Here is a 13,213-nt window from a genome sequence, read left to right on the forward strand (position 1 = left end):
TTACACCCTTGGGTTTCCCAAGCTTTACAAAGTGCATTCCATAATATATTTTTTTCTGATTTTGCAGTAGTATATTACATGATATTGTTGCCTGACACCTTCTCTTTAGAAGGGCCTCTGTTAATTCCTCAGGTCTATGCTGTGTGTCTTCTCCTCTGACGGGCAGGCTTTCCTTCAGTGCTTGTGACAATTAGGTCCAGCAGATCTTTTGAAGTAAATTTCCTACACAGCTTGGTACTTTAACTCACTGAACTCATAGTGCTAATCAATTATTGCTTTGTATGTACACTGCATCAGAAGTCAGCCCCAGGCATACAATATCTGGTTAGCCCTTTCTTGAGTTTCAAGGTTTTGGGGATGTTGAAGATCTATGGTATTTTAATTTTAATGTAATTCTTATACAATGTAATTGGTTGCTGGATGATGATGTATTATGAAGTGTGTAATGAGTTTTGTTTTTCATTGCTAAGTTGCAACCATTATGCGTTTTAGTTGACCTCTTGTATATCCTTTGTACTCTTCACAATTAAAGTAGTTTAGCAGATTTAATCAGCTTTATTAAGACTTTGGCTTTTTTTTTCTTTAATTATACCTTTCAAGTACATTAACTGCATTAGGCTGACATGAATATCATTAGGGTTCCAGAATTTGCTTTTCTGCCTCATACATGCAGGAAGTGAAAGTGGTCTTAGTGAAACTAGGCATTACTGCCCATATATTTTAAAATTCCAACCATGAAACATGGACGCTCAGAAGGAAATAAGAATTATCCCAATTGGCAAATGTTAACGTAAACACAACAAATGCATGCTAGGACACTGCAGAGTACATAATACTAATTTGAATGCTAGTATTCCAACAAATACCCCCTCTCAAGCATGCACAGCCGGAAAACCATTGAGTAACAGGAAGAAATCCCCACGAGTGCAAATTAAAGGGATTATCATCTACTTACTGTTTTAATGCTGAAGGATTTCTTTCTGTTCTTTCTGCAAATTTACAAAATAGGCATGGTTTTCTGTAGCTGGGAACCTCTTTGGGAAATACAAGCCTAGTGTAGAATTAGTTACTGAAGGCTTTAAAGACTCTGCACATAATTGTTGCTTGCAGAATTTGGGTGCCCCCTTTGAAGGGAAAGGAGATTCAGCAGATAGCATATGGATCCACATTAAATGCTGAAAGTAGGATGAGTTTGATGGGACTGTTAGCAGATTATTATATTTGCGCAGAGTACTTGGGGAGAAATTTGGCTAGTTGATCCTTAGTGCAGACCAGAATGTGAGGATATCTACACTCCCAAGGCATTATTGCCTGAAATCTGCCAAATACAAGGCGAAACTTAGAGCATGGCAAGACTATTTGCCAATTGCTGCGTGACAATGATTGTGTGTCTTTGGCTGCAGAGCTGGGGATAGTATTTGCAATACCTCTATTGCGTAAAGGAAATCTTGGACGTACCCTGTTAAAGGGGTGCAAACTCCATTTAACTTGTTCCAGATACACGCTAGCTCACAGATTAACAAAATAATGAATCTCCCCATTGCAGAGTGCCTTAAGGCAGACATATATCTTAATGACTCTTATTCTGCATGATACACTCAGTGGCCATTACACTCATTAATGTTATACCTGTACTGTTATTGCATGAATGAAGTCACTGGGAAAAAAGTACTGGAAATTATGAAGCAGCCCCTTTATTCAACAGAACAAGCTATAGCAGGCATCATATTGAGACCCCTTTCAGTGGAAGAAGATCTGGCTGGCCCAATGTTACCTGTGTGTACTAATCCTTAAAGGACAATTTCATATTTACAATATATCCACAATATTTTCTTTGAAACCACACATAAACTTCACACCTCCCGATTTGCACCCACACCACAGATATCTAAATGAATTTTAAACAGTATTGTCTGGTCTGTGATTCAAGGCTTTTAGGGACCCATTGTACAGAGTTGCATTTTAAATTTAATCTACAGTCTATTCTCAGGTTTGAAGATTGGAGGCTGAAGTTATTTGCTATATGTGCTAAACCCAAAAATTGCTCTAACATGTACATCTACTTGTTAATGCAAATATCTAATCAGCCAACCATGTGGCAGCAACTCCATGGATAAAAGCATGCAGACATGATCAGGAGTTTCAGTTGTTGTTCAAACCAAATATAAGAATGGGAAGAAATATGATCTAAGTCGCTTTAACTGTGGAATGATTGTTGGTGCCAGATGGGGTGGTTTGATTATCTCACAAACTGCTGACCTCCTAGAATTTTCACTCATAGTCTCTAGAGTTTACAGAGAATGGTGCAAAAGATCTGGTGAGTGACAGTTCTGTGGGGGAAAATGGCTTGTTAATGAGAGAGTTCAGAGGCGAATGACCAGACTGGTTCAAGTGACCATTACTTGAAGGTAACAATATCTCAAATAACCTTGCATTACTACAGTAGCATGCAGAAGAAAATCTCTGAACACCTAAAACATCAAATCATGACATCGATGGGTTGCAGTAGCAGAAGAGCACACTGGGTTCCACTTCTGTACCTAATAAAGTTGCCACTGAATGTATCAGAACTGAGGGTTTACATTCATTAGTGCCTAAACTGTGAATGACAACAAGCAGCTCATTTTGCATGTTATTGCCTGGTCTCGTGGCTGCATTCAACATGTCTTTATTAGCAGCATTTTATTGAGCTAGTTTCATTTGAGCCAACAAAACAAATCAAAGCATTGATAGCAGACAACAAAGTCCTGGAGTCAATATCAAGGTCGCAGCTTTGGGGAGCAAATCACAGACAAAGCCATGTTCAGAAGAAAATGATGAGGCTGTGAAAGAGAAAGGCGCTTTTTACTATTATATGCCATTTCAAAATAGGAATGAGTTAAATGCCAACATGTATATGAGGGTAAAGATTGGTTTAAATAATCAGATCATTTTCAAGGCTTCTAATATCAATAGTTTTCATTCTGACAATAGACAACTTTGTATAGGAACTAAAGCATGTGGACATGCTTGTCTTGTTCTTCTTTGGAGTCTGGTTACACCCTGACATGTATTGTTCTGTGACTGAAATGTAAATGTATCAATGAGCTTGGCACTGTGTCTGGTTGACTTCTTTAAGTGGATTGCAGAGCTTGTGAAAATTCTCAGTAATAAGGTGACTAGTATTCACACGTTTCAATATAACCAGGGGAAAATACTTGAGTCCTATTCTACAGATATCTGTGAAAAGTACCATATAATCAGTTGAAATGTCATCTCTTTCAGGTGATAATATCTATGAAAAAATCATTTTAGCTTTGTTCTTCAAGAACAGATTTTTATGAATACAGTTTATTTAGTCAAAATAAATTCCTCATTTTAACATTGTGCTTTTCTTTTCCCTATGCAGGGCACAGTGATGGGATTAACCACAAATACAAAAGAGGTAACTTACTTTAACAAGCTTTCAAATGTGATGAAACAAATTACAGTATGTCTATGGAAACATTTTCAACATCATAATTATTTAATATTCCATGTTTCTGGCAGTTTGTGTCCTGGAGCAATGCTAGGGGTGAATTTTAATTAGCTGTTTTTTTTTGCCATAGATGTTCTGGTTTAAATGTGTGCAAAAGGCCATGTCCTCACAATATGATTATTGAGGAATTCCAATCCGTGGTGCCTCATTTCTTATATTCCTGATTGTTTCCTTAGTGACTGCTGATCACAGAATTTAGCCTTGCCTTTCAGAGCAAGATCTGATGGCCATATTCCTCCACTTATACATAGTTATAACGTCTAGTATGGCTAGTCACAGCAAGCTAGATTTCTCATCAATAACTATGATATGTATTATTTTAGTCCTGCATTATACCCCAAGCCATGTCGTTCAGATGATAATTAGTGAAACCCATAGAAAGCATGAGAATTAGTAAGTTCTTATCAATCTTCTGGTGTTTTTACCAGGCTTAGTTCCTATCTAGTTTCCAAAACATCCCCTATGCAATCATTGTTGTAATCATCATCCAGTTTATAAAATACTTTTTTTATGTTTGCTGGAACAAATTTAGATACTACTAAATATGATTAACATTAAATTGTTGATTAACTCCCTTACTTATTTTCACAGACAGTGAAATATTTTGAAAGCTTAATTAACTGTTTTATGTTGCTCTTTAATTGCAGAGAAAAAATGCTTATTTTTCTGGACTTGTGAAGCATATAAAATATTGTTTGAGGACATTAATTGTTGCTTTAAGATTGTCACATCTTTAAGGATTGAGTCATTTGGCTAATAACTCTTCTAACAATAAAATCGGGGCAGTCTGTCAAGAGCACTTGAATAAACTACACAAACTTGTATGAACACCTTGTGCCTCACCTTCAATAGTCTGCACACTTTGCAGTTGATATTGTTGGATGTTCAAAAATCATTAAGCACATATACTTTACACAGTTTATACAAAGAACCTATGAAAACCAAGCTGCAGATAATGTGTCCTTCTTTTACCATGAACGTGAGAATATAATGCAAAGCATGATCAAGCTAACTTCTAAAAATGTTGCCAAATGTGTGATGATCATCCTGAGTTGTTTTTAAACAAATTTTAAATGTTTGAACATTATAACTTGATTACATAAATCTGTTTATTGATGCTGTATATTTATTGCCATCATAATTTAAGAGCAACTTAGATTAGTTAGTACATATGATATTCAAATTTGCTCTAAAAATTGTAAGTATGTAAGTATCCAGACAGATACGCGCTGCTTGCTATTAACATACTGTATTTAAGAATGCAGTGATTTTGCTGCATTTAAGGGGAAAAGGTCTACTGTTATTCTATTTCATGGATTTCATAAAAAAAATGAACATCATGGGAATAGACTCTCAATCTGTATGAGTACACATGACGAGCCGGAATTTTGTACATCTACTAACATACAGGTTGATTTATTGCAAATGATGACGTATTGGAGAGTGGCTGGTAAAATTTGAGTTCTTGCTTGAAAGTTGCCTGTATGGTGATGCAGCAAGGTAACACTGGGTGTTATATAAAACAGATTAAAGTTTTATCATGGAAGATTTTGCAAAATTGAATTTTAAATGAAGGCCCGAAACGTCGACTGTGTTTCTTCCTATAGATGCTGCCTGGCCTGCTGTGTTCCACCAGCATTTTGTGTGTGTTGCAGTCTATAACTGAAGGGTGATCACTGTCTGTAGGCTAAAACTTAACATAGAACATAGAACATTACAGTACAGGAACAGGCCCTTCAGGCCAGACTAATTACATTAGTTATTAAATGGCAAACTAAACTAATCTTTTCTGCCTGCACAATGCCTGTACCTTTCTATTTTCTCACATTCTTGTGCCTATCTAAACATCTTGTAAAAGTCTGTAATGTATGTTCCTCTACCACCTTCCCAGGCAGTGCATTCCAGATATCCAGCATTCTCTGAGTGAAAAACTTGTCGCTCACATCTCCCTTGAAGTGACCTCCCTCACCTTAACTGCATGCCATCTGATATAAGATATTTCAATCCTGAGAAAATGATATTCCCTGCCTACTCTCTCTATGCCTCTCATAATCTTACAAACCTCTATCAGATCTCCCCTCAGCTTTTGATACTCTAGAGAAAACAACCCAAGTTAGTCCAATCTCTTGTCATACCTCAAAGAACGGTGATCCAGGCAACATCCTGGTAAACCTCTTCTGCACCCTCTCCAAAGCCTCGACGTTCTTCCTACAATGGGGTGACCAGAACTCTAGATGCGGCATAACTAGAGCTTTATGAAGCTGAAATATAACTTCCTGACTCTTTAATTTAATACCTCGACTACTAAAGCTCAAGCGTGACATATGTCTTCTTAACACCCTATCAACCTATGTAGCCGCTTTCAGGGAGTGATGAACTTGGACCAGAAGATCCCTCTGCTGATCAACACTGTTAACGATCTTGCCCTTCACAATATACTATCTCTTTTCATTTGCTCTACTGATGCGCAATATTTCACGTTTGTCTGTGTTAAACTCAATTTGCCTTTATTCTGCATTTATATCCCATCACATTCTTTTTCAGTCTTCTACACTATTCACAATGCCATCAATCTTCATATCATCTGCAAACTTAGTAACCTGCCCATCTTCATTTTCATTTAGGTCATTTATATATGTCACAAACAGCAGAGGTTCCAGTATTCCTGCAAAACACCACTATTAACAGACCTTCAGCTAGAATACCCTCTGTCTTTGTTCTGTAAAGGTAAAGGGGGAACACTTACTTGGATATTGAGGATGGGGCTGAGTTCCTTTATAACTACATCAATATTTACCGGGGACAAAGATGCTGAGGATAAGGAAATTATTGCTGACCATATTGTTATGCTAGGCCATTTGCAGGTAAAGAAGGAGGAAGTGTTGGGTCTCTTAAAGAGCGTTAAGGTCGATAAGTCGTGAGGCCCTGATAGGATATATCCCAGGTTATTAAAAGAGGCAAGAGAAGAGATTGCTTGGACTATGACTATTAACCGCAAGTTCTCTCTGGACAAAGACAAGGTCCCAGAGGACTGATGAATATCTAATGTTGTTCTATTATTCAAGATGGGAACAAAGCATAATCCTTTAAGTAGGGTACATCAAGTCATACAAACCATTTTACAAGTTGACGTGCATGACTAATGGAAGATAGCACTGTAGATGTTGTCTACATGCATATTAGTAAGGCATTTGACAAGGGGTCTCATGGCATGCTCATCCAGAAGAGTAAACTGCATGGGATTCATGGTGAATTGTCCGTTTGGATTCAGAGCTCGCTTGCCTATAGAAGATAGACAGCAGTGCTCAAAGGGACTTTTCTAGCTGGAGGTGAAGTGATGAATATTGAAGTGATTTTATTCAAATCTGTAATTGGTTGCCATTGTTTGTAACTGACACCATTGACCCAACTCCTGAAGCTTAGCAAAGATTGCTGACATTCATAGCTGATACCAAAGTGAATTTCAGAAAATTCCTGATTATAACAAAATATCAGACAATAAAGTAATGATTTGCATTAAGTAATTGGATCTTATTATAATCAGGTATTTAATATGGAAAGAAACATTTACTAACATTAATAGAAAGCCAGTTAGGTAGCTCATTATCATATCTCTCAGGAATATCTCAAAGTCTGCACACATTGTGAACAAATTTTGTATTTAATTTATTATGTGGAGAAAGTATTTCAAAAATGATACTTAAATAACATTTTGAACAACTAATTGAAAATTCAGAATTTTGATAGACTTTTCACAATAAAAGCAGCACACGGTAAAATTTTATTTCAGCAATAATGAAGAGCATATTATTCTTAAATTGTTCACTACCCTGAATATCTACAGACTGTAGTTTTGTTTATTTAAACAACAAAAAAGCTTTTAAACTCTTGGCATGGTAGAAGGAGCACCAGCTATCTAAGCTTTGGACTTGTTCCTGAACAACATTAGACTGATGGACTACAGATAGACATCAGATGAAGATGGGACAAAAGTGAGCACCTTTCTAGGTTCCAAGATGCATTGTATCCATGGTGAACTGGCCCTTTGGATTCAGAGAGGTATTCATTGATGACTACATTGGTGCTGCTTCATGCAGCCAAGCTGAGCTCATCAATTTCATTAACTTTGCTCCCAGCTTTCACCCTGCCCTTAAATTCAGTTGGTCCATTTCTGACACCTCTCTTTCTTTTCTTGATCTCTCTGGAGACAGATTGTCTACCAATATCTTTTATAAACCCAGCGGTTACCACTGCTATCTCGACTATACTTGTTTGCAACCTGTCTCCTGAAAAAATACCATTCCCTTTTCTCAGTTCTTTTATCTCCACTACATCTGTTCCCAGTATAAAGCTTCCCTTGCCAGAATATCAGAGATGTCTTCTTTCTTCAAAGAACAAGGTTTCCCTTTCTCCAGCATTGACGCTACCCTCACCCTTCCCGGACATTCACTTTCACCTCAGCTTCTTGCTGCCTTAACACAGATAGAGCTCCTCTTGTCCTCAGCTACTCCTCCTTGAGACTCTGCATCCAACACATTATTCTTCGCAACTTCAGCCATCTTCAAAAGGACTCTACGACAAAATACGCCTTTATCTCCAACCACCACCCCCCATGCAACTTTCTGCCTTCCATAAGAATCACTCCCTCTGTGATTCCCTTGTCCATTCTTCTCTCCCCACTTCTTTCACTCATGGTACTTAACTCTGCAGGCAGCCAAAATGCTATACCTGTCCAATCACCTCCTCTCACACCTCTATTCAGGACCCCAAACAGATCTTCTAGCTGAGGCTACACTTCTTCCGTGAATCTTTTGGGTTGTCTACTGTATCTGGTGCTCCTGATGCAGCCTCCTCTATGTTAGTAAGATCCGACATAGATTGGGGGACTGCTTTGTTGAGCACCTCAGCTCAATACTGATGAAGGATCTTGGCCTGAAACATCGACTGTTTATTCAGTTGCATACATGCTACCTGACCTGCTGAATTCCTCCAGCATGGGGTATACTTGTTGCTGAGCGTAATAGCCAGAGGGGAACCCTGCAGTAACTACTTCCTCCCTTTACTTCTCCTGTCAGCACACATCTACTTTCTGAAGCTTGCACTCTAGGTGTAAAAATCTCATCTATGTGGTTTTCAGCCTCCCAGAAGGAGCCAATTGGATCCAGCTCCAGCTCCAGTTCCTTGACTTTGTCTATCAGGAGCAGAAGTTGTAATCATCCTGTAGATATAGTCATCAGAGAGATTGTTAGGTACCCTGAAAATCCTTCATCTTACAGGAGAAGCATTCCATTGCCTTTAACTACCATCCTGCCTGCACTTGCTATATCTTTGGCTCAAACTTTTTAAGCCTAAATTCTAGAATCAACTAATTGATCCAAATGACTCAGCACCTTTAACTTCTGACTTTTTTTTACTGAAGCTTTTTGAGCTGAAGCCTGTTAAGCCAAAGCCAGACCATTCTAACATAGGCCCACTCCAACAATGACCACCCCATTTATACCTCGCTTCTTTTTATTTACCCAAGCAATCTTCCCACTCCACAGTCAAGTCTTAGCTAACCTCGGTTGCTTATTAAACCTGGTGCCTACTGTCTTACAAGGAGCTGCCTCCAACTCACTCTGTGAACACTCCCTCTGCAGACATCCCCACAGGCACTGGTTGCTTTTTAAACCTGGTGCATATAGTCACAAAGAACTCCAAATGCAATGGAGTGAAATTGGTCATTTGGCCCTCAAGCCTGACCTGCCAATTAATAAGTCTGTGGCTGTTCTGACTTTAACTGCAATTCTGTATTTCATTTCACCAAAAATAATTTTATACCACTTACATTTCAAGTTTCTGTCTACCTCTGCGTTTAAAGTATCTAGGAACTCTGGTTCTTCCATGGATCAAGGCAGAATTTCAAAGATTCATAACCATCATGGAAACAAAAATTGTCTCACTACTGCCATAAGTGGACAAGCAAATGCATAGCAATGGTTATTTCTACGTTCTCTTACAAGGGGAACATCCTGTCCACATTCACCTTGCCAAGACCTCTCTGAATTTTATGGTCCGATTCAGCCTTGCCTTACTCTTCTAAATTACAGTGTATGTAAACCTTGTCTGTCAACCTTTCCTTGTGTTTATTTAGAGACACATCTTAAAGCTGCTTTCACTGTAAATCATTCTTCCTTGAGTAAGGAGGTACTGTATACATGTACTCCAGATGTGGTTTCACCAGTGCCCTATTTAACATCAGCATAATCTCCCTACATTTTATTCAATAAAAAAATACCATTCTGCAAGCTTCCCTAATTGTGTGCAGTATCTGATTGCTAACTTTCTGTAAATTACACACAGGAGAACCAAATCCCACAGTATCATGAAATCTAGTTGTGTACTGTATACATAATTATGTTCTTCCAGTAATTTTCATTCCAAAATACAGAATTTCTCATTTTCCCACATGATAATCATTTGTCAGATGATTGCCCACTCAATACATATCAATATCACTCCAGAGCCTCTTGTGTTTTCTTCATATCTTACTTTCCTATCATTGTACTGATACCAAATTTAACAACTGTACCTTTGGTGCTTTCATTATTCTATTCATGGAAATTGTGATGAAATAAAGGCTCATGTATCAACTTGTGTGCTACAGCACTTAATGCCTTATCAATCAAAATAATGCCTATTCTGTGTTTCCAGTTACCAGCCAATCTTCAGTCCACTGCAATATGTAATCTCCAGTACTATCAGGTGTTTTTACAATAAGTTTTGATGTTGTACCTAATCAACAGGCATTTGCGCATCCCATAGCATCCACAGCATATATTAATTCACCAAGAGTACAATAAATTGGCCAAATATTATTTCCATTTTGCTAAATTATATCTGCATAATTTTCAGAAAATTGCAGGAGCTGAGAAACTTGGGAGGATAAATTCTTAAAGGTATGATGAAGTGAGAGGAATTTTAATAGGCACATAGTATCTCTGCCTTTTGTACTCCATGCCTGTGATAAAGCCAAGGAAATTAAATCTCAATAAAATACTAGATAGCTCTCAGTGGGAGTATACAGCTCAATTCTAAGCACTCCTCTTTAGGATGTACATCAGTGCTTTAGGGATGATTCAGCCGAGAATCATTGATATGGAGTCAGTGTAGGATGAAAGAATTAACTTGCATGGTGAGAACAGAGAAGATATAATTGTTCTGTCTGTGACTAAGGAAAAAGTGTTGCTAGCGATGATCAAAATCAGGGCGAATTGTGAAAGACTAAAATAAGGAGAAACTGTTCACTTTGACAGAAGTGTCAGTAACCAGCGGGCTTAGATTTAAGGTTGATCAGTTTAGCTTTTACATGAAAACAGTACACCATCAACCTTGTAGAGTGCTGTCCTCTTTCAGTGCTTATCTGCAATCATATTTGTCAGGAATTATTTGCCTTTGGATGAACCCCTTCAACGATGATATGCAGTACTTCTTATATTTCAAGTTCTTACTGCTACCAAGTTACCTTTCATAAAATAAATTCCATTTTATAATTTTATGTGTATAAACTTATTAGTCACATTTCAGCTATTCTAAATCCACTGTGGACATTGTAAAATGCCTTTAGCACTGCTCTGTTTTTTTTCTTTTATTCAACTTACCCTGTTTGAATTTCTGGGACGGAAGGGATATCTCAGATAAAGGTTCTCTTCAGACTCTATTACTAGAATCAAAAAATTACCTTGTTTTGACATTTCATTATTCTGTGTCAAGATTATTTACCATTTAATAAGAGCTGATGTATCCACAATTAATATGTCGATACTGTATTCCTGTTGCGGAGTGGAACATCTATTTTATAACAACTGAGAAATCCTCTGTTTTCAAAGAATGAGGTTTCCCTTCCACAACCATGGATGCTGCTTTCACCTTCATCTCCTTAAATTCCCACTCATCTACACTCACCCCATCCTGTTGCCATCATAACAGGAATAGGGTTCCCCTTATCCTTACCTGCTACCACACGAGCCCCCATATACACCACATCATTCTCCATAATTTCCACTGCCTCTAGTGGGAACTTACCACTAAGCTTGTCTTCCCACCCCACTCCCTACTTCACTCTCCACTGGGCTCTATACATGTCTTCCTTGACTATTTGTCCCTCTACACTGATCTTCCTCGTGGCACTTAACTCTGTAAGTGTGCAAAGTGCTGCACCTGGCCCTATACTTATTCCTTTCACCACCATTCATGGCCCCAAACCTTCCTTCCAGGTGAGGCAGCGCTTTACCTGTGAATCGGTGAATCGTGATGTAGATTGGGGAACCGCACTATCACACGCCTTTGTAGGCACTATCTCCCAGTAGCAACATATTTCAATTCAATTCTGCATTTCCATTCTGACATACCAGTCCAAGGCCTCCATTACTGCCAAGATGAAACCAAACTCAGTTTGGAGGAGAAAAAGTCAAATACTGTCTTGGTAGCATCCAACCTGATGGCAAGAACATCAATATCTCCAATTTCCATTAACTTTATGCCCCTCCCTCCTTCTCTCTTTTCCCCGTTCCCTCCCCAATCTTGTTACCCTCTCAACCCTTTTCTTCTCACCTGTCTATTACCTCCTTCTGGACCCCTACTTCCCTTTTATTCATGGTCTTCTATTAGATTTCATGTTCTTCAGCCACTTACCTCTTGCACTGCCCCCTCCCAGCTTCATACTTCATATTCCACATAAAACCATCTTCTCCCTCATCTGGTCTCACCTATCATCTGCCAGCTGGTATTGCTTCCCCTCATCCCTGCATCTTATTGTGTTCTGCCCACTTCGTTTCCTGTACATCCAGCCTGTAACAGGCAGTTATTCCACTCCATAGATGTTGTTCTACCTGCTGAGTTAGACCATAAGGTCATAAGATAGAAGAGCAGGGGGTACAGACGCCTGAAGGCAGACACTCAGTGATTCAGGAACAGCTTCTGCCAATTTCTAATTGAACCCATGAGCACTACCTCACTGCTATTTTATTTCTGGTTTTATTTTGCACTAGTTATTTTAACAAGAATATTTAGACATATATATACTTGATGTAATTCAAGTTTTTTTTTCTATATACTTATTTATCATGTATGTTATTGTTCTGCTGCCACTAAGTTAACAAATTTTACGACATATGCCAATGATATTAAACCTGAATATGATTTTGATTTTCCAGTCCTCTTGAAATGAATGCTAACATTTCATTTGTGTTCCTCACCACAGAATCAGCCTGCAAAATATCTATAAGGGAATCCTGTACAAGGACTCCCAAGTCCCTCTCTTCCTCCGTTTTTGTATTTTCTCTCCATTTAGAAAATAATCAATCCTTTAATTTCTTCTACCAAAGTGCATGACATACACTTCCTGACACTATATGCTATCTGCCATTTCTTTGCCTATTGTCCTAACCTGTAAGTCCTTCTATAGCCTCTCTACTCCCTCAAAACTACCTGCTCCTCCACCTATCTTCATATTGCCTGCGAACTTTGTAACAAAACCATCATTTTATCATCAAAATCATACACGTGTAATGTAAAAAGAATCAGTCCCAACACAGACCCCTGTGGAACATCACTAGTCACTGACAGCCAACTAGAAAAGATTCCTTTTATTTCCACTCTTTGCCTCCTGCCAATCAGCCACTGTTTTATCCATGCTAGAATCTTTCCTGTAATACC

At 38.3% G+C, this 13,213-nt stretch overlaps 1 protein-coding gene across 1 annotated transcript in view; it reads left to right on the forward strand.

Annotated features, from left to right (window-relative positions):
- clstn2a (calsyntenin 2a) overlaps positions 1-13,213 on the forward strand; it is a 537,584-nt gene that overhangs the window by 127,918 nt on the left and 396,453 nt on the right. The window contains exon 2 of the mRNA XM_059948013.1: positions 3,389-3,424. Coding sequence (XP_059803996.1) covers positions 3,389-3,424 — 36 coding nt within the window. The remainder of the gene's footprint in view (positions 1-3,388; positions 3,425-13,213) is intronic.

Source organism: Hypanus sabinus, chromosome 2 (genome assembly GCF_030144855.1).
Source record: "Hypanus sabinus isolate sHypSab1 chromosome 2, sHypSab1.hap1, whole genome shotgun sequence".
NCBI lineage: Eukaryota > Metazoa > Chordata > Chondrichthyes > Myliobatiformes > Dasyatidae > Hypanus > Hypanus sabinus.